Below are 22908 nucleotides of genomic sequence, written 5' to 3' on the forward strand. Positions count from 1 at the left end.
AGAGAGACTGAAGTAGGAGTTTAGTTTAAAATGAAATCCCAGTATCTCTCAACCTGAATATTGATCAGGAAAATGTTTTACTCTACTTCTGGATGGTAAAGATATCAACAGAGAATTATCACCTGATTTATTTCAGCATATTTTAGCCTTTAAGTTTCTTATTTATGGCCTGCAAGTGTACGGCTTTGTTTCAGACACACCCCTCTCATTGGCGCCGTTTTCAGCAGAAAAGCTGTACCCTTTGTGCACCCTGACCGGCATCATACAGCAGACAAAGTTAGCCACTAGCGGGTGAACACGTGTTGCATTTAGCTGCTAAAGAGTCAAACATATCTCTCAGCAGTTGGTGGAGACCAAAACTGAGCTAAAAGGAGAGTAAATAGCTGACTGACATTCGCCAGGTGGACCGAGACAAGACTCCGAATGAATGCTGATGTTGCTTTGTGTCTGCTCCACATGCAATCAACTGCATAGGTGCGTAGGAGACCCCTGTTTGAATTCTCATGTCCTGCTTAACGTTGACGTTGTTTGACCACAATCTTTCCGTAACCCTACCAGAGTTGGTTTAGCCAAACCTTGAGCATGTAGACATGAGATGGGCTTACGAGTCATGTTTGTAATAGTAATTTGTAGCATTGACAAACACTATTGTACAACAGAAAAACGCTAATATTGGTCATTATGAGAAGTTATGTCAAACAACCTATTTTGACCTTCAGTTTGGAAGACTTTTCGTGATCCCCTACCTCATCAACGCAATTGTTGGCAAAGTCTCTATCTCCCATTTTCCCATTGCCTCTCGACAACAGAGATAGTAAGAGAATGTTAAATGAATGCTATATCATGCTGGACGAAATAACCACCAGGTTGACAGATCCTGTAAGTTACCGCTAAAGGAGTACTTGCAGTGCATATCATATTCAGTGCTTTGTTATTCCTGTGAGAGCAGCCAGACCGAGAATCAAGCCAACCACAACCCAACTGCAACACAAAGCTATTGAGATCGCACTACTAAAATAAAGTGTGAGTGTTGCTTGTTCATGGATCTTTATTCTCATAGGTCTGTTTTCTGGTGGCAGGATTCCTTCTATGTTTTAATCTTTGACTCACCGAGGACAATCTTTCGAGAGAAAGAATGTAGAAACAGATGAGTGGGCCCTTACATTCCCCGGGTGTATGCTTTCGTGGTTTAGATGAAGTCCATGTCAGTACCATTCATCTGGCTGCCAAGATGTTAGAGCCCACCACTGACTGATCAATTGGAGTCCCTCAAGGAATCATACAGCTTTATAAGGGAGAGGCTACTGAAGTTATTAAACCCAGGGACAGCTGCGGCAGAGAGGCAGAAAAAGACTCATACACGGACTCAAACCCTTCTGCAAAGACAGTGTTGTCTTGACACGGTTACTCATTCTCTAGACAGTCACTGAAAATGTAATAAGGGATGTTCAGACACACCGTCAAAGAACCATTGTAGTCTTTTTCCTCATTTCATCACGTGATTTTCTGGCGCTTTTAGCGAATAACACTGTATGTGCATTTTTCCATCATCTCATCTTGACATTGCAAGAGACACATGTATCCCATGATTGTCTATCACTACGTGTATTTTGTTTTACATAAAGATCGGGAAACATCCTTGAAATCATAGAAGGTACCCCACTTGAGGCTGAAGCTTTAACCGAATATCTAGCTTTTATAATCATTTCATTTGATGGGCTACCACTACTGTAAATGAAGCGAGGTGCATAACTACAGAGAATGTTAGCTATTAGTGAAACGTTGTATTGTGGAAAGGAAAACCCGGCAATTAGAAATCACCTGTAACGTCCTTCTTGTTTGTATTTACCAACAGAAACTGCGAAAGGTCTCTGTGCGGTCTCATTTTGACTCTGGTTCAATAACGCATGCAGTAATGTTAAAAGGAAAAAAGAAATCCTTTATCTTTCTGTTCCAACTTAGTAAAACAGTGGGTTTTCTTCTCTCATTCAAGCAACATTGATTTAAAATCCTTACAAATTACTGTGTGAATACCAAAACTGCAGACAACTAATTTCCCAAAGTGTTCCTCTCTCTCCAGAACAAACACAAGGCTAAGGGTCATGGATGGCTGGGGGGAAATCTTTTTTGACACAAAGCAGTGGTGCTCATGGCTGACCCTTTCTTATACCAACTTCATTTATACGAAATTGCTTCACCAAATACGTTTTGTGGAAGTCTAATTTCTCCCTGGATTAGGTTTATTTGTAAGGTTTTTAACAATCCAGGAGGCCGGTGTGGGTGGGGTTGCGCATATAAAGCAACGACTTTTGACACGGGAGGCTGGCATTTGAGTTCTGCATCCTTTAAAGCGGCGAAAACACAGATGGAGCTCTACGGAGCAATTTTTTGATGAGTGAGTCCCCGCTTTGTTTGTATCACATTTGTATCTGACAAACAAGCACATGGGCAAAGCATAACACATTCATGACAATGGTTTGTTATGCCTCAAGGATAAACACAATGAAAAACTGAGGGACGAATTCACAAAGAATGGATTGCAGCCGCTGAATGCACCATGAATTGTGCATCACTCTCAATAGCTCTCTGCCGGTCTGAAGGTCAAATTCACAAACGATATTACAGCGTTGTTACAGCGTTGTTACAGCGTTGTTACAGCGCAAACACGCCCATAATGTATGACAGCTGAGCGCGATTTGCCTTTTGTTTCGTCTAATTGCAACTATTTATGTGGAAAAGTATAAATGTTGCTCACTCAGTGAGCAGAACAATGGCAGAGAGAAAAAGAAAATTGTATTTTCAGGCCGATGAGGTGCAGAGGCATTCTTCAAAACTTCAAGCAATGAATTTAAATGAGACGGAGAAAAACCCTTATGAATGCGTAGCTTCAGTTACCACCAACTCTCAGAAGACGCTAATAATTTCACTGTAACTGCATGTGGCTTTTAGCGCTGATCTTTGTGAATTTGACTGTTTTTGCAATGAGGCTCAATTGCATAGAAAGTGGGAACATTTTGCACAAAATGTTTGCAAGTTTTCAAATTAAAATATGTGCAAATAGCACAGGAGCACCAAGGCCCTATTTGCTTGGCAGCAAAGTTAGGGGTGCATTTTACCCTTAGCGGGTGCTTCGAAAGTGACATGGTTTATTTTTCTTTTATTTAAGCAGGAAAAGCTGTGCAATGCTTTTGCGAATTTGCCCCTTAATGCATTTACCTGTGTTTACCAAAAATAACTCCACAAGATATCCAAAGGTCATGATTTTTTATTAAAGATGCTATTAAAAAATTGATAACATTCATCCACTAGCTTTACATTTCATATAACACAATATTTCCTGATGCTAACTACTAGCATCTTAAGTCCAGAACGTTTTGAGCTCAAACTGAAGGAGAATCCAGAGACCCATTTCAGGTGACGGGTACTTTTTATAAGTAACGGGTTTATAAGTAACATTCATGGTTTACAGTAACCTGTATGACATAATAATAATATAGCATGCATGGAAGTGGATTTTCTAGAGCGCAATCAAACAGCGTCACCATGACTGCGTTGGTCTCCATAGAGGCAGACAAGAGAGAAGCCGGAGATCCTCCACTCCTCTGGTTTCTCATCTGACATGCACACGTGCTGGTTATCTGTCAAGCAGATGTCATGTCTGCTCTAAACAGCTGCCGTCTCTGCTCTCCGACTGGATTCCCATGTTTTTCATCTTGAGCAGATTCCACTGATGCCTTTCAGAGCTGAGTGACAGATATGAAACACAAAGGATTGGTTCAACTAAAAGGGGACGGGGGCTCCATAGTTAAACTGAATATTTCTGTAACAGTGACACGACGATCTCAAAAGACGTAGATGGATCCTCCTTCACGAGATGGAGGATTAGGTGGAGACAACAGACTGCGTTGAACGTAGAACAAGCATACTTTGAAGGATGGTTTGCTTTAAATGACTCATAGCTGAGGATCAGAGATTATTCTCCTCTAAATCAGACTGTCGTGTAATTACATTAAATGCTGCTATCTGAGGGGTATATTTAAACAGTCGCTCTAAATCAAAACCTTGTCCTGGAAAACATTATTATCTTGTTAGCGTCGATGCAGCCATCGCCACTGATCCCCTGTTGAATTGTGGGCCGCCCGTGGACACTGTTAAAGGAGCAGCTGACCTGTCCATCCACTGACAGCTCAATATAAATGTTCCTTTTTTTTAATAGACCATCTTGCTGAAAATATGTCGACAAACCTTTTTAAAAAAAGCCATTTCAGGGGAACGCCAATGGTTCCACCCATTACATTTTATGCACCAGTCCATTCACATAAACTTGATGCTCAGCCTCGGTTGCTGTTTTTATGGTCCGATGTGGAAACCCGGCGCTGCACACTTCATTCCAGAGGAGGCGTGAGCCAGAAGGCAAAAAGTCATGGAGCGCAGCCGGAAGATGGAGGCAAGCAATTGATGTACTGCATTTTAGAAGCTTATATTTCACTTTATTCAGTCAGTATCCAGCCTCTAGTGAATAACTACCCGGCCATAGCGTAGCATTACTTTAAAAGAAAAAAAGAAACCACCCAAGGCTGAACAGCTGACGAGTTTCTCTTCGACTTCCCTCTCAACATCGCCTGACTACAGATGAGCACTCATAACTGTCTGTCAGGATTTATATTATCAGACTGCGTGGAAAAGAGGTTTCTGGGGACAGTTGTTAAGGCAAATGGATTATATTTACGATTGGAGGCTGCATATCTGTAATAGTAAGTACAAGGAATTAGCGTTTAGAGAGGACGTTAAACTTTCCCAACATGTTCTGAGACATCTTGAAATAATACTACACGCCAATTTAGAGACAGATGTTGAGCTGTTGGAACCGGTCTTAATGACGACAGAGTTATAAGAACCAGCCGCTAACAGTGAAAGAGAAAATACTCGTGATTAATTTCAATTGATCATGTTATTTCTCAAAGCTAGCCGTCAGAATATTGTTCTTTTGCTCAGAATGTGTTCATCAAAATCAGGTAAAATCAAAGACAACTGTGCCCCAAACAGTATTTTAGAACGACAGTTACCATAATGTGTTGTGGGATGTAAACAGGAAGCTTAATGTTGCCACAGTGTTGATTCAGTGAGTTACGCTGTAGGCTACATCATGAGGCCTGTTTTCTTTAGGCAATATAGCAATGTAGCACTATTAAAAAGATGAACATGCTATTAGCCGTTCCTGTTTGTACTGTACCCGTGCATTTTTCGTTCATGCCTGTGTGTTCAGATAGGTGTCACAGCCGCTGCTGCTGCTGTAGCTGTTGGCTAACAGGGTAAAATATAACTTAACTCCTCTTGTTTTTCAGAAACACCTGCATGCATTTGTCCCTATCACATCTGCCCCCCATCCCCACCCCCACAACTAGCCTTATAGTTTGAAAATTGTTGATATAAAAGGTACATTTAACTTCTCTGTAAAGCAAATGCCAATATTTGTTTGTTTTTAAGTGTTCTCTCTAAAAAAATGAACTGGCATGACTTGACTCCACTACCAATCAGGCACTTTGAATTAAGCTGATTTGGATGCTGGTATATATTTGGACTGATTCATAATTAATCAGCCTTTTCTAACTTGCCAAAAGGAGCACAACAGAAAGACGTTCATTCCGTGCATATTTCTAACTTTTATTTATGATTCTTCTGCCTGAACTCACGATAAACTCAGCAGGTGGTCGATGCTCTTTGAAGTTTGTTATCCCCCCCACACACACCGCAGGAACCATCCAGACATCGGGTTGTAAATATCAAATATGCTTGATAAGATCGGGGCGGCTCCGTTGAGTCAATCACCGTGGCAGAGTGAGTTTGTAAGCCCCTTTCCAGACAATCTGCTCACACCATCAGTGTAGACCCATTTCCTCAGTGTCACCTGCTTTATCTGTAAATGCTATGTTTTACTTTAACTACTTTGGAGCTTGACAGTGGGCATGAAAACCTTCCCTAAAAAGTTCAATAAGTTGAAATACTATGATCTTTGCCTGCTTTTCTTTCTGTCTGTCCTCCATCTGACTGGTTCTGCACAAACACGTCTCAAACTTCTCTGAGTATGGCTGCACCTGTCTGCACCTGTTCCCACCATGACTCAGGCATCTCTGCCTGCTGCTTTGAAGCTATTTAAACTGCTATGATACACTCTTACGGACATATACAGTGTGTGTGTGTGTCACTAAGGGAAACACTCTGCGAGAAACCATTTGTAGAGAATCTAGCGTAACACAACTAAACCGCAGCTTTAACATGTGCTATTTTTATTGCCTACGGAGGTTAATTAAATATGTGTGAGCTTGAAATGTTCTATGGAAGTAGACATCAGAGAAGCAAACGTGTAATCTGCGATTTCATGCTGGAATACATGCTCCTACTAATTCATTCACAAACATTTGGGAGGATGAAGGGACTTTTTTGGGATTCTGGATGCTGGTAGCCACCAATCAATCACCTCAATACCTAATTATTGTTCAAGTCTTCTTGTCCAAGTTTTACCTGTATATTTTCTTTACACACACAGGAAAACAAAATGATATCATAATGAACCACACACGCACACACCACACCCGATGAGAAATTTCCTCCACCGTATCAACCCCATCTTGCAAACCATGACAGATCCAACACATCCTCATACTTAAAGGAGAATTTTGCAGATGACCCCCAAAATGACATACTATATGACCACTGGAGAGTACCAGCAAAAGGCAACTTATTTTAACTCACGTAAGTCAACCTACATATGTTTATTTTAAAAAACTTTAAAAAATCAACATTAACTTTTGGTTTGACACAAGACATGAATGTTGTGAACGCTGTGAACGTTGTGTCCTCTCAGGGGAAAGACCTGTGGAGGTTTGGACTTTGACCGTTATACTACGTCACCTCGTTTCGCCCTTTGCTCCAGTCATAATCGACCCTTCGCTAAGTCCCACCTTTGAACGCAGACTGGCCAATCATAGCGTAGCGTCGGTCAGCTCTGAATAAGGTCCGACAACTAACCGGCTCTGATCTAAACACACTCATGGATTGTTTCAGAGTTTCTTCATTTTCAGGCTGATTTTGTGGATTTAGAGCTAGTCATGATTAAACGTTGTGTACTAGTGATACTCGTTACCCGGAGAGGTTGTAAGGAGAAGTTTCTAAACGTTAAATTTCTACATAAAAACCTGTGAAGCTACCATTAACAGGAACAGTGTTGTTCCTTCATTTCATTGTCTTCTGTCTCGATCGCCAGGTGACGTGGGGGTTCACTTGTACACTGTGTGTAGCTTTATCTTCTATCATTGTCTTTCGAACCTGTTTTCGCTGCTGAATCAGTTTGACATCCTGGATACGTCCTTCAAACGCATATTGTAGACACTTCTGTTCGCTTCTCTCTGAAATCACTTCTTCGGTTTCCCAAAAATGAGATAATATCTAATAAAAGAGGGCAGTTAATGACAGTGCGGGCTCCAGGGTAGATCCAGCAGCTTGACGGAGTGGCAGGGGGGGGGGGGGGGGGGGTGGGGCTTAGCGAAGGGTAACTTACTTCAGCCAGAAGAAGTCACCGCTTAAGAATAAAAAAATATATTGGTCCTAAAAAGCTGTTTGCACAGAGGACCTATACGACTGTTTTCTCATCACACATTATACTAAAGCTGTTTTAAGAGCGTTATCTTCATTGAAATTGAAAATGTGACCTTTTGTACAGCAAGATATTAATAAAATGACCCACAAAGGAATGAGGGAAAGGGCAATAAACTCTTTTATAGTGGTGCTGGCTCAGAGGTAGACATTAACTATATTAAGTTAATAATAACTATATGTATCATGCTTTTGCCATTTTGTGGTTTGTTTCCTGAAGGACATACACCACAAATTATCTGAGTGGCGAATAAAGTGGAATGGATCTGTGATCCTTATTAATGAGTTCAAGTGTCGATCAACATGAACATAGAAATAGAGTCCACAAAGAGATGTGTGCGTTGCCAAGAAAGGCTCCAACATTGTGTGCATCTTCACATAAATAGAAAATAATTCCCTTTCTATGGTCTTTGAGCTTATTGATTTTGAATTATCTGTGTAGATACCATAATTATAATCATAAGTCAAATGATTTGCGGTCTTTATCCTTCAGAAGGTGTGATAAAAGGTTTATTCATAGTATTAATAATAATACTAATCTAAGTGTACGTCTTTCCCCTCCTTCCTTAAAAATGAACAGCAACAATACCAGAGCATGGGAATAAAATGTTTGAAAGCTGAGCGACGACACTCTTCCTCTTTATGATACATAAATTGTAATAAATTACTGATTCCAAAGTTAATGTTATGTAGCAACATCTGTAGAGCAGTGAATCACCATCACTAACAAATTAATCGCTTCGGAAACTCTTCAACACATTAAAGGTTCAACAGAGCGGAGACAAGGAGTGGATAATTTGAAAGGGGACTGTGGTTCCTCGTGCTAAGCTTCAACCAAGCACAGCCCATTAACAGCAATACAATTGACTAACTTTAAAGGAGGTTGCTCTAATTGCTGGGTAAGGGCAGGCTTTTAGTTTGTAAGACCCAATTACCGCCATGCTGTTAGTACTTCTCCTCTAATTGCATTCATCAGCTCAAATTGTTATCACCAGGCTCTCCTTTTCGATTTCTATCAAAATCCCCAAAATCCTCATTTCTTGGAGTTTCAGAGAAGCTGGAGGTAACTCATAATGTAGCGAGGAATAATGGGTTTACGTTTAAGCTGTAATTAGAGAGGAGATGGAGATAGAAGCCTGCTGGCGTATCTGATCCTGACACAGCATGGGTCCTCTTCTGCGACAATAGAACACAGAGACAGATTCTACTTTAAGATCTTGTACTGGCCAGTTTCTGTTTTTTTCTCTTCTATTTTCTTAAAAAACGCTGACCAGATGCAGAAGCAGAGTACAGATACCGATAAGTAAAACAAAAAAAAAGCTTTATTACACATTGCGTCTCGGCCAACATAGTCAATCAGTTTTATCAGTTTATGCAGATTACGTTAAACCCTCATTCTCCAGATGCACTTCTACAATGTATGTTAATAGGCCTATTGATGTTTAATGAACTATCATATATCGTCTCCTTCCTTTTTAGGTAAAACTGAGGGCGAGTGCACATGAAATGTTGGTTATAATACCTAATGTCACAAGAAAACTGTATGAGTACACAATTACCAGTAAAGACCAGTAAAGTATGATGCAAAATTTAGAAGTGTGTTCCAACTCCAGAGTATGTGAATTTTGTGTACGCAAGAAATTATGTCTACTAGATTAGCAAGAATTATGCGAAGTGGATTTACTAAAAATACTCAACTGCCCCAAAATGCATTGTGTCTCCTCAGTCTGTGAGGGAGACGGTTTAAATAAACAACCGGCTGGATAAAACAATTACCATTGACAGCAAGAGAAAAAAATGGTACTGTAGAAAACATATTCAACACTAAAATTCAACACTAAAATGATCAATAATTTCAATTTGCGTTAAAGTAATACTGGAAAATATTCAATTGAGGGGAAGTGGTTACATTTGTGATAAACAATCTCATTTCAAAGGTAGCTTGAGCCGCTAACGTCGTGATTGACTCATGTACATCGATCATGTGATGCAGAGTTTACTTCAGTGTGAACAGTCTCCTGTTAGTGGCACACTTACTTGTTAATTGAGTACGCAGTAGGCATCACATACTGAATGATGTAGTTGGCAGTAGGTTAGTTTGAACATAACCCTTGATATATTTAAAATCTCTTTCACACAGGGGTCCTGGCCAAGATGGCAGCGTAAAAGTTTCACCATGTAAAGACAGTCAACAGACTTAAAAACAAAACAGTAGTAGTTGACATTTTTAAAAAACACATGAAGAGATGACAAACTTAAAACAAAACGAAATTGACGAAAAGAACATTCAGTACTAAATGTAAAAATGGGGCGACTGTGGCTCGGAAGACAGAGCGGGTCGTCCCTCAATCAGAAGTTTGGCGGTTCGATCCCCGGCTTCTCTAGTCCATGACGATGTGTCCTTGGGCAAGACACCCAAATTGCTCCCGAAGGCTGTGCCATCGATGTATAAACGGGTATGAATGATGCCGGTGGCCCCTTGCATGGTAGCCCTTGCCATCAGTGTGTGAATGGGTGAATGATGACACGTAGTGTTAACTAAAGCGCTTTGAGTGGTCGAGAGATTAAAAAGGCTCTATTCAAATACAAGTCCATTTACCATTCAAATGATCCTTAATCCTGTTTTTAAAATCTTGCATGCTTACAGATACACAGCCTTCACATTTTCCCTCCGAGGAAAAATAGGAATCGGGTTGTATGAAACTAGAAATTCCCTTAAAAATTCTGCAGATGTATACAAGGTCTTTTCTGTTTTTTATCACCATAACATTACCCACATGATACAAAGAACAAGCTCGGGAGTGAACTTTGATTTCCTCTAAACATGTGAATAAAATTATTGACATTCTCTCAGCACACACACACTCTCTCCCCCTGCTCCCCTCTGCTGGCTACACAAACACACACACACACACACCAAGGCCACACGCAGACACTCATGGCTCATCTGCTGCCATTCCGATGCGTATAGCACAGGACGTTTGATGGTTTTCTAATCTCGCTAGCTGCCACCGGGAGATGGGGCGAGCTGACCCCTGTCATCCCCACAGTGCATCTCAAACAGCCACACATCTCCATCTCAATCTCCCTCCGCTCGCTTTCTCCGTCTACCATTGTGTCCTCCACCTGCTCTCCAAATGTCAGGACGAATGCTCCGCAGTCGCATCCCCACGCGTCCCCAGGGCCGGGGTGACCTGCCTCCGCCGCCGATTTTGGTATAATGTCATGCTACCCCTGGGCAAGGGTTCCACACTGACCTGCTGTGTGGAGTGTGGGGCCCGCTGAAGTATGCTGCAACACAACAGCGGAGGTATACTGCGTTACTGGGCTCATTACAGGCCAATAAACATGGGGGAACTTGTGTACTGAAGCTCCTGATGAGAAATAATGAGGTAGAAAATGCACAGTGTGGGTCCAGTTGGCTGGGATCAAAATCTTCCTCCAAAACATTTCCTCATCTGAATTTGGTTTTTTTTGCCTTCATTTGTGTCTGTAAACTGAACAGCCACTAGAATCAGTGGCTTGTTTTGCAGTCGGGCTTAATTTATCTGATGGTTCTCCTCCATTGCACTCTTTTGGTCTTTTTTCTTCCTTCAGTGTCCCGATTGATACTTGTTGAAGTTGAAAAATCCTCTCGTTGTGAAAACACAGAATCCGGGAACTGACAAAATGGTGCAAATAGGTCAGGCATGTTGAATGCTGCGGTAATCTTTTACTACATTCTGTCAGTTTGAGGCTCCGTAGAATGTTAATGAGCAAAAAGCAGAAAGTGGTTAATCAGTATAAAATGATGGGACTACTGCGCAGTATAAAGATAAACTTCTTTTTTCAACCATCTTCCAATTTCCCTTTTAATATTTCTTTAGTGGTACACTCTGAACAAAAAATATATATTTTCATTGTTCAAAACCCAATGACTAAATACCCCAGAGCTATTCCACGTCTGAAATTATACTATTTGTAATTTCTAAAATGATCTAAGCCTTTTGACACTAAAAAAAGAACTCGGCTGCCTGGTTTTCATCAAGACCCATCAACCATGAAGAGCTCTATTCACAGACTATTTTCTTCCAGGCTGGAACAATTTATCTAGTAAGCATATTCAAATTCACAATTTTTAATAATGTAGCACATCATAATATATATTTTCCCCAAAAAATTATATTAATCTGACTGGGACAATGGTGGGAAAGAAAAAAGTTTTTAAAGGTAAAAATGTATGTTGAATACTGCCATTGATTTGGGCCCCGGAGAACCGGTTTGTTCTTAATATGAAACACTGAAAATGACGAGGGACAAAAAAACAGCAACCCTAAAGCAAGAAAAATCAGCTTGAGAATGAGCCATTAGAGTGCATCACACTGTTTTTAGAAAGTCTCTACCATGAGCAAATATGGAAATATTCCTCTGAATTCAAATGAGAGCCAATGCACAGTTCCATCTTATTAATAAGGCAGCACGGCCCCTTGTGTGCATGTGAATGTAGAACGGGACCTTGATATAAACCCAACGTAAACCTGAGCTCCAAAGCCATTTTGATTCCAATTTGTGGAGTTATCCATTAGCCACGTGGCTGAATGCTTTATATTTAAAAATGTAACAGAGTTTACGACCTGTAAACGGCACTGCTTGGAGCGTTTCTATCTTAAAAAGGGGGAGCTGCTGCCACTTTGCATCACACAGCCTCAGTGAGAAATGTTTTTCACGCCCGTTTTCCTCTCTACCACGTTTCAGCGTTTCCCCTCGCAGGCACTGACCAAGAAACCACAGAGAGCTTGATTACTGTTTTTTAATTGGGACGGAGTGAGATACTGTTCAGAAAAAAAAAAGTATCCAAGTATCTAAATAGTTGAGTAATGAGGCCACAATTTGACCTGGTCACATCATCAGTCTAAATCCTATCGACAGGACCAAAGCAAATTGCACAGCCAAAGGGTACTTGTTATCACGCTCACTCTCTACCCAGACCACTCTCCTCTCACCCTTCCTCTCTCTCGCCACTCTTTCATGACTGGCTAATGAATGCAGATGGTGCTCTGGGGGATGCAGTGGTCTTTTTACAGGGGTTATGTGTGCGCGTTGTAAGCTCAGCCTGCTCCAGTCAGGCTATGGGGAAAGGTTCAATTGCTTTGGCGAAGCCCCCCACCTCAATAAACAAAGGGGCTAAAGAGGTTTGTTTGCTGGGTCCACCTTGGCTTGACCTCCGTAGCTCAGGGACGGGCGGCGTGATTACCTAAGTGTCAGTGCAGCCCGGGGAGAACGGGGCCGGGCTACTTGTATTGGCCCCCTCTCTCCCTCCTAATAAATCACAGGGATACGCACGGAAAAAACACAAGAGCGGGACGAATGCAAAACCAAAGGGCCGGCGATGTACGCCTGAAGATGAAATTGTTTATCCGACACGTTGGCAGTCACAAGTGGGATTTACCACTCTGCTGTCAGTAATCATCAAGTGTATTCCAAAAAATGTTTATGTATTGTTTAGATCAGGGGTCGGCAATCTTTTTGATGTGAAGTGCCTTTTTTTAATGTTCTTGTTTATCAGTGTGCCCTATCAACCTTAAGGTTCATTTTGACACCACATCCACATTAAATCTCAGACGGATCTATACATTTATTCCATCCCTATAGCCAACGAGCGTAGTAAAATAAAAAAAATTAAAATAACAAATGTCTCCTATAATTAGCACATTTTAATTACATATGACAGCTGCCATCCTTATGAAAGCATCCACATCTGAGTTGAAATCATTAACACTAACTTCCACCAATCTTGTTCACCAGCAATAAACGTAACTAATTCTGGAGAGAATGAAACGGGCCAATAGGAGGAAGTTTTTAGGGCTATAGTGTGACATTGGTCTTGTATGCCACTGGTGGCACGCATGCCTCATGTGGCCTAACCCTGCGTTAGATCATCTCATGAGAAGGTGAAAAGTAAGCATGTGGTGCCCCGTGAGCGATATGGAGTTGCGGTGGTCATTCATGCTGCTTTCACAGCCTTGGAGCCTGGCTGCAGGAGTTCTCCCATTCAGCCAAAACAGCATTAGTGAGGCTGACCGCTGATGTTCTGAATCGCTATCAGCGTTCCACTTCAAAGGTATTGGAAGAGATTTGGATCAGCTCTGTGCAGACCGTTTGAGTTCTTTAAACTCAGAAAAGCATTTCTTCACTTTGTGCACAGAAGCATTGTTGTGTTGAAATAGGAAAGTGCATTTCCCATATTGTTACCACACCATTGTCTATAATACAATTTTAAGTTGCAGCATTTCCCTTAACGTGAACTACTAGATGTAACCATGAAAAACTACCAATAGATGATGAGAGTTACCATCATCTATTGGTAATCATCTAATCATCTATTGGTAAACTGGATCACCGTAGGGAGGTTCAATATTGTCAGTCGGCAACCTCTAATGGTCATAGCAATTATGACGGGAGCAAAGGAGGAAGTCGGAGGGTGACGTATAAAGATCGACAAAGTCTGTCACCATCAATCAAATGCTGAAATAGACATTTTTAGGTAAACAAAACGGTTAGAATTAACTTTCATGGGGTAAAATAAACTATGTGTAGCCTAGTGGGAAAACTGATGTTGCCACTAAAGCCACTACAGGGCGCTGTACTCCAGAGAAAGCTGGGACATAAAGAGCGAAACCGGAAGTGAAGTCTTTCTTTTCGAGCGGATAACCTGTGGAGCGTTAGTTGTTTTCCGTGTAAGTAAATATGTTCTAAATGTTATTTCTGTACAAAATGATCAAAAGATGTACGTTAATATGTGTGTATAGAAGTCAGGAAATGTATTGTTTGACGCTAAATGCGCCGATGGTGATTAAATTGGTCTGATCGTTACAGATGTTATTAGCATGTGCTGAGCATTCAGGAGAGAGCTAGAAGGTTAATAACGTTTGCTAATAACAGTTATAGACCATCCTACATACATTCTGTTATCTTTCATGTTTAAGAACATAATGTGTGTACTGTACTGAAGATGTTTATTCCCGTTTGTGTAGTGCTGTATGGGATTGGTGTGCGTGGCGCCAAATGTGCATTTAAGCTAGCAGAAAGATAAGAAGTTGTGAGTATATTGAGACATACAGTATATGTATATTCTCTTTGTTAATGGACCAAATGTTTCATGTTTTCATTTCAGAGTTAACTGTGTGGTATTGTTTGTTTTCTTTTCTTTTTACGAACAGAAGAGTTACCATTACAGTTATTTATGCATTGACAGTGTGCACTAGATTAATGCACTGTACAGGTTACTGAGTTACTGACCAGGGATTTAAAGAGAGAATTTGTGTCTACAGTGTAAGTTTGAATGTACAGGAGCACCTTTGTTAAATCTATCACCAGTTCAACATCCCCAATTTCTTTAATACTACTCTTCTCTTTTAAGAGTAGTCGAGAAATAAAGATCCCTAAAAATAGTTTTGTGTCCGGTGTCATATAATATTTCACCGGCCTACATATGAAAGGGTTCAAGCGCTGAGACAAAAACACGGGCAACTACCAGATAGGACAACGCTGTGGTAGCAACAATTACAAGGTAACCCGCCCCGGAAGCATACCCTGCTTTAAGGTCCATTTCACTCTAAATGGGACCATAATTTACTGAATGAACATCATGCTATATTGAAGAAAACCTGAAACTAGCGATTGAGACCATAAACTCGTGTTCACAATGTTTGCTGTCATTGAGTCATTTTGTCATAGACTTCTATGGAATCAAACTTCTTTTCTTTTGCTGGTCATGTTGTTGTTTTCAGCTAACGTGGAGCTGTGTCCCTCCAGCCAATGTGTGCCTCTAGTGGAACAAGGCTCATTATTTCAATGTGCGGTCACAGTTTCTACCAATAAGCCCAGGGATAAGGCCATCTCTCCATTAAGGGAAATAACATTGAAAGGTATTGTCCCCTGCCACACACACATGCATACACACACTTAATGTACTAGTATTACTTTTTTTCATGCGATTCTCGACTTGCATGACTGCAACCTCACGGTAAATCTGTGCTTTGCTGGTGAGCAAAGACCGCAAGAACACTTGGCTAATTCTATCAGTTTCTGTTGGAAAAGTCAGTGAGTTGAACTGTGGCCCACACATGCTACTGACCTGAGCTGTAAGGAATTGGTTTTGATTGTTTTCTCAGGATGCAGTCAGTGAGAGAACTATAATCCATTGGACTTACCCTCCAAGTGATGATATAATATTATTTATGATGACATTATCGGCTGTATCATATCTGCTATGATGCATCTCACGGTGTTATTGTGATGATTTATTATTCAAGGTGAAAATAAATGGCTGTACAATTTCTATTTTTAGGAGCTTTTTTTTTTTAAAAGCGTTAAACACGAACAGAAAGAGTTTATTTATTATTTATTGTCTCAACATACATGGCTGGGAAAATCCATTAATTCATAAATGTAGGTATGCAGGGACAATCAATGAATGATGTTCTGTTTTCTCAACAATTTCAAGTCATTACAGTCTATTCAGCAAGACACTTAAAAGATACTGCCAATGTATTGTATAATTCATATTTGTTTGTTGTTTTTCTCATCTATCCTGCTGGTGTATTTGCCACGGTCTGTCGATGCTGCTGTGTGTTCTCCAGCTCTCCTGGAAGTCAAAAGCTCCCATTATTTTCGAAACTACATTAAAAACTGGTAATTATTTTTTTGACTTTTCATGGGAATTGACTGAAATAGGGACAGTGTGAATTAACAAAATAATACCAGTATGTTTCTTTAATCCTCAGCCTCTCCACCTACACTGTTGGTAGCAGCCAGTAGTAGCAGCCTTTGGGTGGTCTGGGCAAGATGCCCAGCAGAAATAGCAATGAGGAACACATGCAGTGTTGTACTTTACCTATGTGGCTTCTGTGTGACGATGCACTGGTCAGTTGTCCCCACAGAGACACCATACAGACGGTCAGCAGCAGCGCCCTTCTGCACATGCTCTGTAGGTCCCTCTCCCGCATTCTGGAGTAAAAAAAGGAGAAAATAAATAATCAGCGGTGTGCCATATTTGTATCACACAAACACTCAGATGTGCAGGTTGGCTCACTTGGGCTCACGCCAACAAGCTCCCACAGCTTCAGCTTGGCAGTCAGAGGTGGTCAATTATAGTAACTCCTGAAATCACAACGCTTGGATCTGCAGAGCTTTAAATGGACTCCTTTTCTGTGTTGAGGATTTAGCCTGCTGAGAACCACACACAATAAGGTTGCCATTGCGCAAAGTGTGGCTACTAACCAGGAAATGTAAATATATACATTAATAACAGATATCAGCGACAGCATTAAGGCCCAGTCACACACAATCGCAGCAATCAGTGGATTTGCTCACAGCGGTGGAGTCAATCTGCGCTAATTGTTGTGCATTAAATTCAGCTTTAATGAACTTTGACCTGTAAATTTGCTCCGCTGAAGAATATCAAGTCGTCTTGACACTGCTGACCTCTGAAGGCAGAGAGCAGAGTCCAGCTTATTAGCTGTGCTGCGCGATCCCGCTTTATTTAACTTCCTCTGTCAGACTATAAACATGCAGAGGAATGATTTGCAGACAGTTGAGAGTTGACGATAGAAATACATCCTCTAAATAACTCTGTGTGAACTTAACGTCCCATTAGCAACCGTGCTAACTAGCTTGCTAGCTGTCAGTTAGCAAGCTAGTTAGCTGGGAAAGCTTTTACCCCACAAGGTAAAAGTTTTTTTCGACGAGCCTGTCTTTAATAAGATTTCTGCTTCCACCATTGGATTTTGGATTATTACAGAAAATGTGGTAAACACAAATTGACAAACACAAGTACATTTTGTTCCGTAAAAGCTTCAAAATTCACAGGAGGGGTATTACTGTAAGGGGCGGAGGGGCAGGGTAATTAGAGGCATCTATATTCCAGCCAGAGGGCTCCACCCACTCCCTCAGGAGAGCATTGGGATCAGGTGTGGGGAAAAGACACACCTGGAGCTGATCTCCTCATCAGGGAGAGGAACAAATGCGAAGCAGGGAAGCTGATCAGAGAGGACATGATGAAAGAGGAACAGATCTTCTTCCCAAGATCTCAAGGTTGGGAGATAGTTGAAACCTGTCGGCTAGCGGCCTGGCTGAAAGAGTTTAATTTTCCTAGTTTTGAGATAGAGCTCTGGACTGAGCTAGGTTTTCTGTTTTTTGTGTTACTTGGAGTTTGTTTGATTAAATACCCTGAGAAACTGCGGCACTGACCCTGCCTTTGATTGCTGTGCTGCTACTATTTTCCGTGTCCTCCGTACCGTCCTGTTACTGGTATTTACTGACATATTTCATTTCGTATTACAAAATATTAAAATCCACAAACTTTATTTCAGGCACCTAACCAAAAACCCATTAACAGGGGAAGCAAAAGTACTCTATACAATGGAGGAGAACATTTCTGCACATCTCACTCTGAACAGTTTTCATCTGGACTATTTCTTCAGGAGAAAATATCCCCATTAAAAATGTACTTCAATGGAATTGGGCACCGATTCTGGAAAAATCAATTTCAATGCTGTGAGCGCCACAAATTAAATTCCATTCACCTGCAAACCTACAAAACCTGGTCCACAAAAGTTCATCTCCACGAAGCATTAAGTCCCACAATACAATTGTACTTCAAATAATTCATATAAATCACCTTAAACATTGTTTGTGTTGCTGACAAAAAAATGTCATAACTTGAATTTACAGTTTTCTTAACGGTAAAAAACCTATCCATGTGTAGAGAAAATGCATTTTCACAGTTACAGTTGCCATATTTTGTTATTCACCTGATGATTATTCATCTGATGATTAGAGAGGTCAAGTCCTGTATATGGGGAAAGTATTCATGCGTATAATAATGCTACAATGCTGAAAATACTGTGAAACTTTGAATTTAAGCAGTTAACCCCAAAAATCCCAGTAATAATAAAACTTTTTACAGTAAAATAAAAATCTCCCCATAGCTTTTATGTGAGATCAGAACGGCCAGTTTCGTTATGTCACAGATGATTGAGTCGGACTCACTGGACCTCGACAGCGGGTCTCATCCTGCCATTGGCCACGTATTTCAGCCAGCATTCTCCTCCCCTTACGCTTCCCTTTCCCCTCCGAGTTTTGCACCTCGAGGGTTAGCATCTTGACACTACCCTGTTTTGCGAGGGTTTTGCTGTATCTGTGCTCGTTCTGTTAGCGCCGCCCAAGACGACTGAAAGAATTAAAAAACAAGCCAGAATGATGATGTGTGGAGCCAGACCTTTTATTTAGCGCTGACACAGCACTATGAAGTTAGGTCTGGCTTTGCGAGACTACGGGTGATTTGACTGTAGCCTGTCAACCTGGGTTCTGTGTGTGACAAGTCTACCTGTCCCCTGAAGTGGAGAAAAGTACAGAAGGTCAATTAGATCCGTTAGATCCTGACCGATCCTGTCGCTGTGTCGGGGATAATTAATAGTTATGAATAATTAATGAAGGTAGTGCCTTTCTCACTTTGGAGATGCACATATCGTTCCAGCTGCTGAGTGACGGCTACAGGTATTTGATAAACACAGATGAAAGGATCTTACAAACAGTTGTAAGCAACAACAAAACTTAAGATCCTACTCACTTAAAAAAATAATAGAATTACGGCCTTATGGTTGTATTCCTCCGGCAAACATGTCAAGTTGCAGTTTACATTCATGACTTTCGAAAATGTCAAGATTTTATCATTTTATCCTATTAGACATTTGTGTGAAATTGTCGTAATTAGCACATGAATTCCATAAACGTCTTTTGTGAGGTAACAGTGACCTTTGACTATCAAATTCTAATCAGTTCTACCTTGAGTCCAAGTTGATGTTTGTGCCAAATTTGTAGAACTTCCATCCAGGCGTTCCTGAGGTATTCCGTCTATGAGAATACCGTATACGACAAACGGACAACCCAAAAACTTAAAGACTTAAAGACTTTGTCAATACCACCGTCCCTTAATTCAATTGACGTTACACTTTTTATACAATGGCCAGTACCTTTTATAAGGTGCTGGTGTGTAGGCCAGCACCACGGTAAAACTAAAAATATGACGCATTGCCATCATAAGACCATGGTACTCTTTCATTCGGGATCACTGGTGATTCTAATGAACCTGTTACAGGCTCATCACTAATCACATTAAGAGGCATTGAGCAAAGTGAATGAGGCAAAACTAGAAATGAAAGGTCTTTAGTTGTTTTGAGGTTTGTAATGTTTACGGACCAACCTTGGCGCTGAAATGAGGATATAAAAGCCTGTTGCTCAGACTCTGTCTTGTGTGCAGAGTAAGCCTATTTAACCAATATAACTATGTTTTTTTTCAAGATCGAGTGCCTTGCCAGGTTTCCTTGTGTGAGATTAGTTTGAGCAGCGTGAGACAAAGTCTGAAAGCCGGCGACTCATGCCAAAAGTGTGAGTTGGCAACCGTGTACAAACACACTGCAATTCATAACACCAATTTAGATCCGGAGACAGCTCGAACAAATAAAGTCTGTTTACTCTCTCTCTGTCTCACTCTCTCCCACTTGCTGTCATCCTGCTACCTGGGAGGTGAGTAATGCTGTTTGTGTGGTCTGTCTTAATGTGCTCAGCTCAGTAATCTTAATGTACTTTCAGAGAGCTGTTGTCCAGTAATACTCTCCATCTCCATCTGAGAGGCCTGTGGAGAGAGTGGAGCAGGCGATGCAATCAGCGGCTCATCTTACTGCCAACAGAACTGGCCTCCAATCTCATGAGAAAGCAGTCGCATATCACAGCCCTGCTTTCAACTCTGTTCCAGTGCAGCCACTCCAATTAGTAAAATGCTTGGTTTCATGAAAAGAGATCAACTCCTGCTTATCTGGCAGAGGCACGCATATGAGGGAGATGTTTTTTGTGACTGCCTTTGTACTGACAGCCAGAGCTGGGTGAGATCTTAACGAAAGGCTCTAATTCTGTACAGTATCAGACAGACTGACGCAATCGGGATGTTATGAGCATGCAGACTGAAGACAAATGTACCCACGGGGTCTGATACATCACCGCCGGATTACTACAGTGAGTTTTATGTTTACGCTTGTTCCCATCTGGTCAGGTGTGGAAGCCAAATGATCCAACTTTGAGCAAAAGGGTTGGAGCCTGAGGTGGACCAACGTACAATGTCAACCACAAGAGCTGACTGTGACAGGATGAGACGCATGTCAATCACGACAAGCTCAGCCTGTAAATACACATCAATCTAACCGAGTTAAATCAAGTTCCAAGATAACCGCCAAGGCACATTTTGATTTACTGATGTAAACATAAAATCAAATGTGGGGACTTGAGAGAGGTTGCAGTTTTGCTATTGAAGTTAATGCATCAAATGTATCCTGTGAAGTTTGTGAGTGCAAGGACGCCTATGCAAGCTGGTGATGTGATGGTGGCCGTAACTGTCCAAGAAATGTAGCATTGTGCCAACAAACGAAAGAAAGAAAGAATCTGATCTGCTATGAGAGGAAGGAAATGCATTCAACAAATGTATGAGGGCTTAAGGATAAACACAATGCATTTCGGTAAGAAATAGTGAATGTAAACATCTTTATTACCTTTAACTTCTAAAAAGTCATTTGAGGAACTGCATGGTAAAGTACTTGACAGTGGCTTCAACACTTAGCTGTTGTGGTTGCCTACAGTCATTGTCTGAATTTGTCTGACTTCTCAGAACATTACGTTAGTGAAGAGAAACGCACTGCAGCATCCAGCATCCAGTGTAAATGATGTGGCTCTCTGGAGACTAACCAGTTGAATTAACTCCCACAGAGCTAGACAACTCATTTTCACCTGTACTCCCTGTAGTTTCTTAAACAGCAACACATTCTGGCTCCAACACCGGACCACATCAAGTGGTTAATAATTACCACTAATTAAAGATTAAAGAGGATTTTTCACTTTGGGAAAACAAAGTTGCAGCTCTGTTTCAAGTAGACAAGTGAAGTACTTCTCATGCAATCTCACTTCTAGTTTAGTACTTTTAATATCTTTCACTTCTGTTTATCTTGAAAAAAAGAAACATTAGGCGCACATTAAGTATTTCTGCTTCTGTGAACACAGAACTTATTTATTTGCAGCTATTGATAACAAGAAAAGGAGAAAACTAATAAACCTGCTCTGACAGCTGAACTGCAGAAATAATTGGAATTTCAGCCATTGAGAATGAAATGTCTCGCAGTTAGTGTGTGACTGTTTTATTCCAAACAAGATTTAAATCTACTCAAGCGTCTTATACCACAGCTTCCCTCTTGTGTCTGGCAGTGTTCAGGTGGCCTGTTGGAGCTGGTTAACAGCGTAATTATTCCACCTGATGGATGTGGCACTGAGACCAGGTGGCTCATCACAAAATGGCCTGATCAGGGTAGATCTATTTTGCCATAGGTTCAGGCAGATTTGTACATGCTGGCGGCACACATACACATTTAGTGGGATATGTAGTTTGGATAGCATGTTACTTTTAATTGGTTTCAAGCGATCTTCATCACCATCCCGACCACCGGCTCCCGACACTAAACCACATTAGGCGGCAAAGAAAGGCAGTGATATAAAAAGGCTTTTGTGGTGGCTTTCCACCACCGGAGTTAATGCTGAACCGGTAATGTTTATTTTAGACTGATAAGTAACATCTAACTAGGCTATTTAGCAAAACGCATCGACAACACACACTGTACCTGAAAAACATTCCAAATGGCGTTGACATGTGGTTGATGTGGCTGTTGTTCTTGCTGCTGTGGTCTTGTCAAAACTGAGCAAAGCAAGCGACAACATAAACTATACGAAGTATCCACATGTGAAGATTATGAGATAGAAGTGTTATTTTGAATGTTGGAGGAAGGTGGGAGGAGGTAAGGGGTTCATTAAAGGTGCTGCATTACACATTGCACCTTTAATGAACGAGTCTGCAGAGTCACAAATTATTCACATTCAAAATGTTCACAACACATATAGGATTTATTTCACCTTCAATATCGTCTCACGACGACTAGAGCCAATAACTAATGTTTTCATGGTTTACGCATCTCAAAACACTTACGTTAAGGTTAGGGAAAGATCGCACGCTGCGTCCCCAATAACTAGTACACAAAGAATTCAATAAAAAAATGTTTTTCTTTTCAATCAAAATTATCAATAAATTCTTGTTTGTTTTCCAGGATCTTTCTGGAGCTGTTTCACCACAGGCTATCAACTTTTTTAAATCAGCTGTGAGCAACACCTCTATTTTTTTTT

General features: G+C 40.9%; 1 protein-coding gene across 1 annotated transcript in view; it reads right to left on the bottom strand.

Annotated features, from left to right (window-relative positions):
• tafa3a (TAFA chemokine like family member 3a) overlaps positions 1-22908 on the bottom strand; it is a 90159-nt gene that overhangs the window by 16314 nt on the left and 50937 nt on the right. Inside the window, exon 2 of the mRNA XM_031878769.1 lies at positions 16529-16641. Within this exon, the coding sequence (XP_031734629.1) occupies positions 16529-16640 (112 nt within the window). The 5' untranslated portion in view covers position 16641. The remainder of the gene's footprint in view (positions 1-16528; positions 16642-22908) is intronic.

The sequence above is a fragment of the Anarrhichthys ocellatus genome, unplaced genomic scaffold (assembly GCF_004355925.1).
Source record: "Anarrhichthys ocellatus isolate YVR2014 unplaced genomic scaffold, GSC_Weel_1.0 scaffold199, whole genome shotgun sequence".
Lineage (NCBI taxonomy): Eukaryota > Metazoa > Chordata > Actinopteri > Perciformes > Anarhichadidae > Anarrhichthys > Anarrhichthys ocellatus.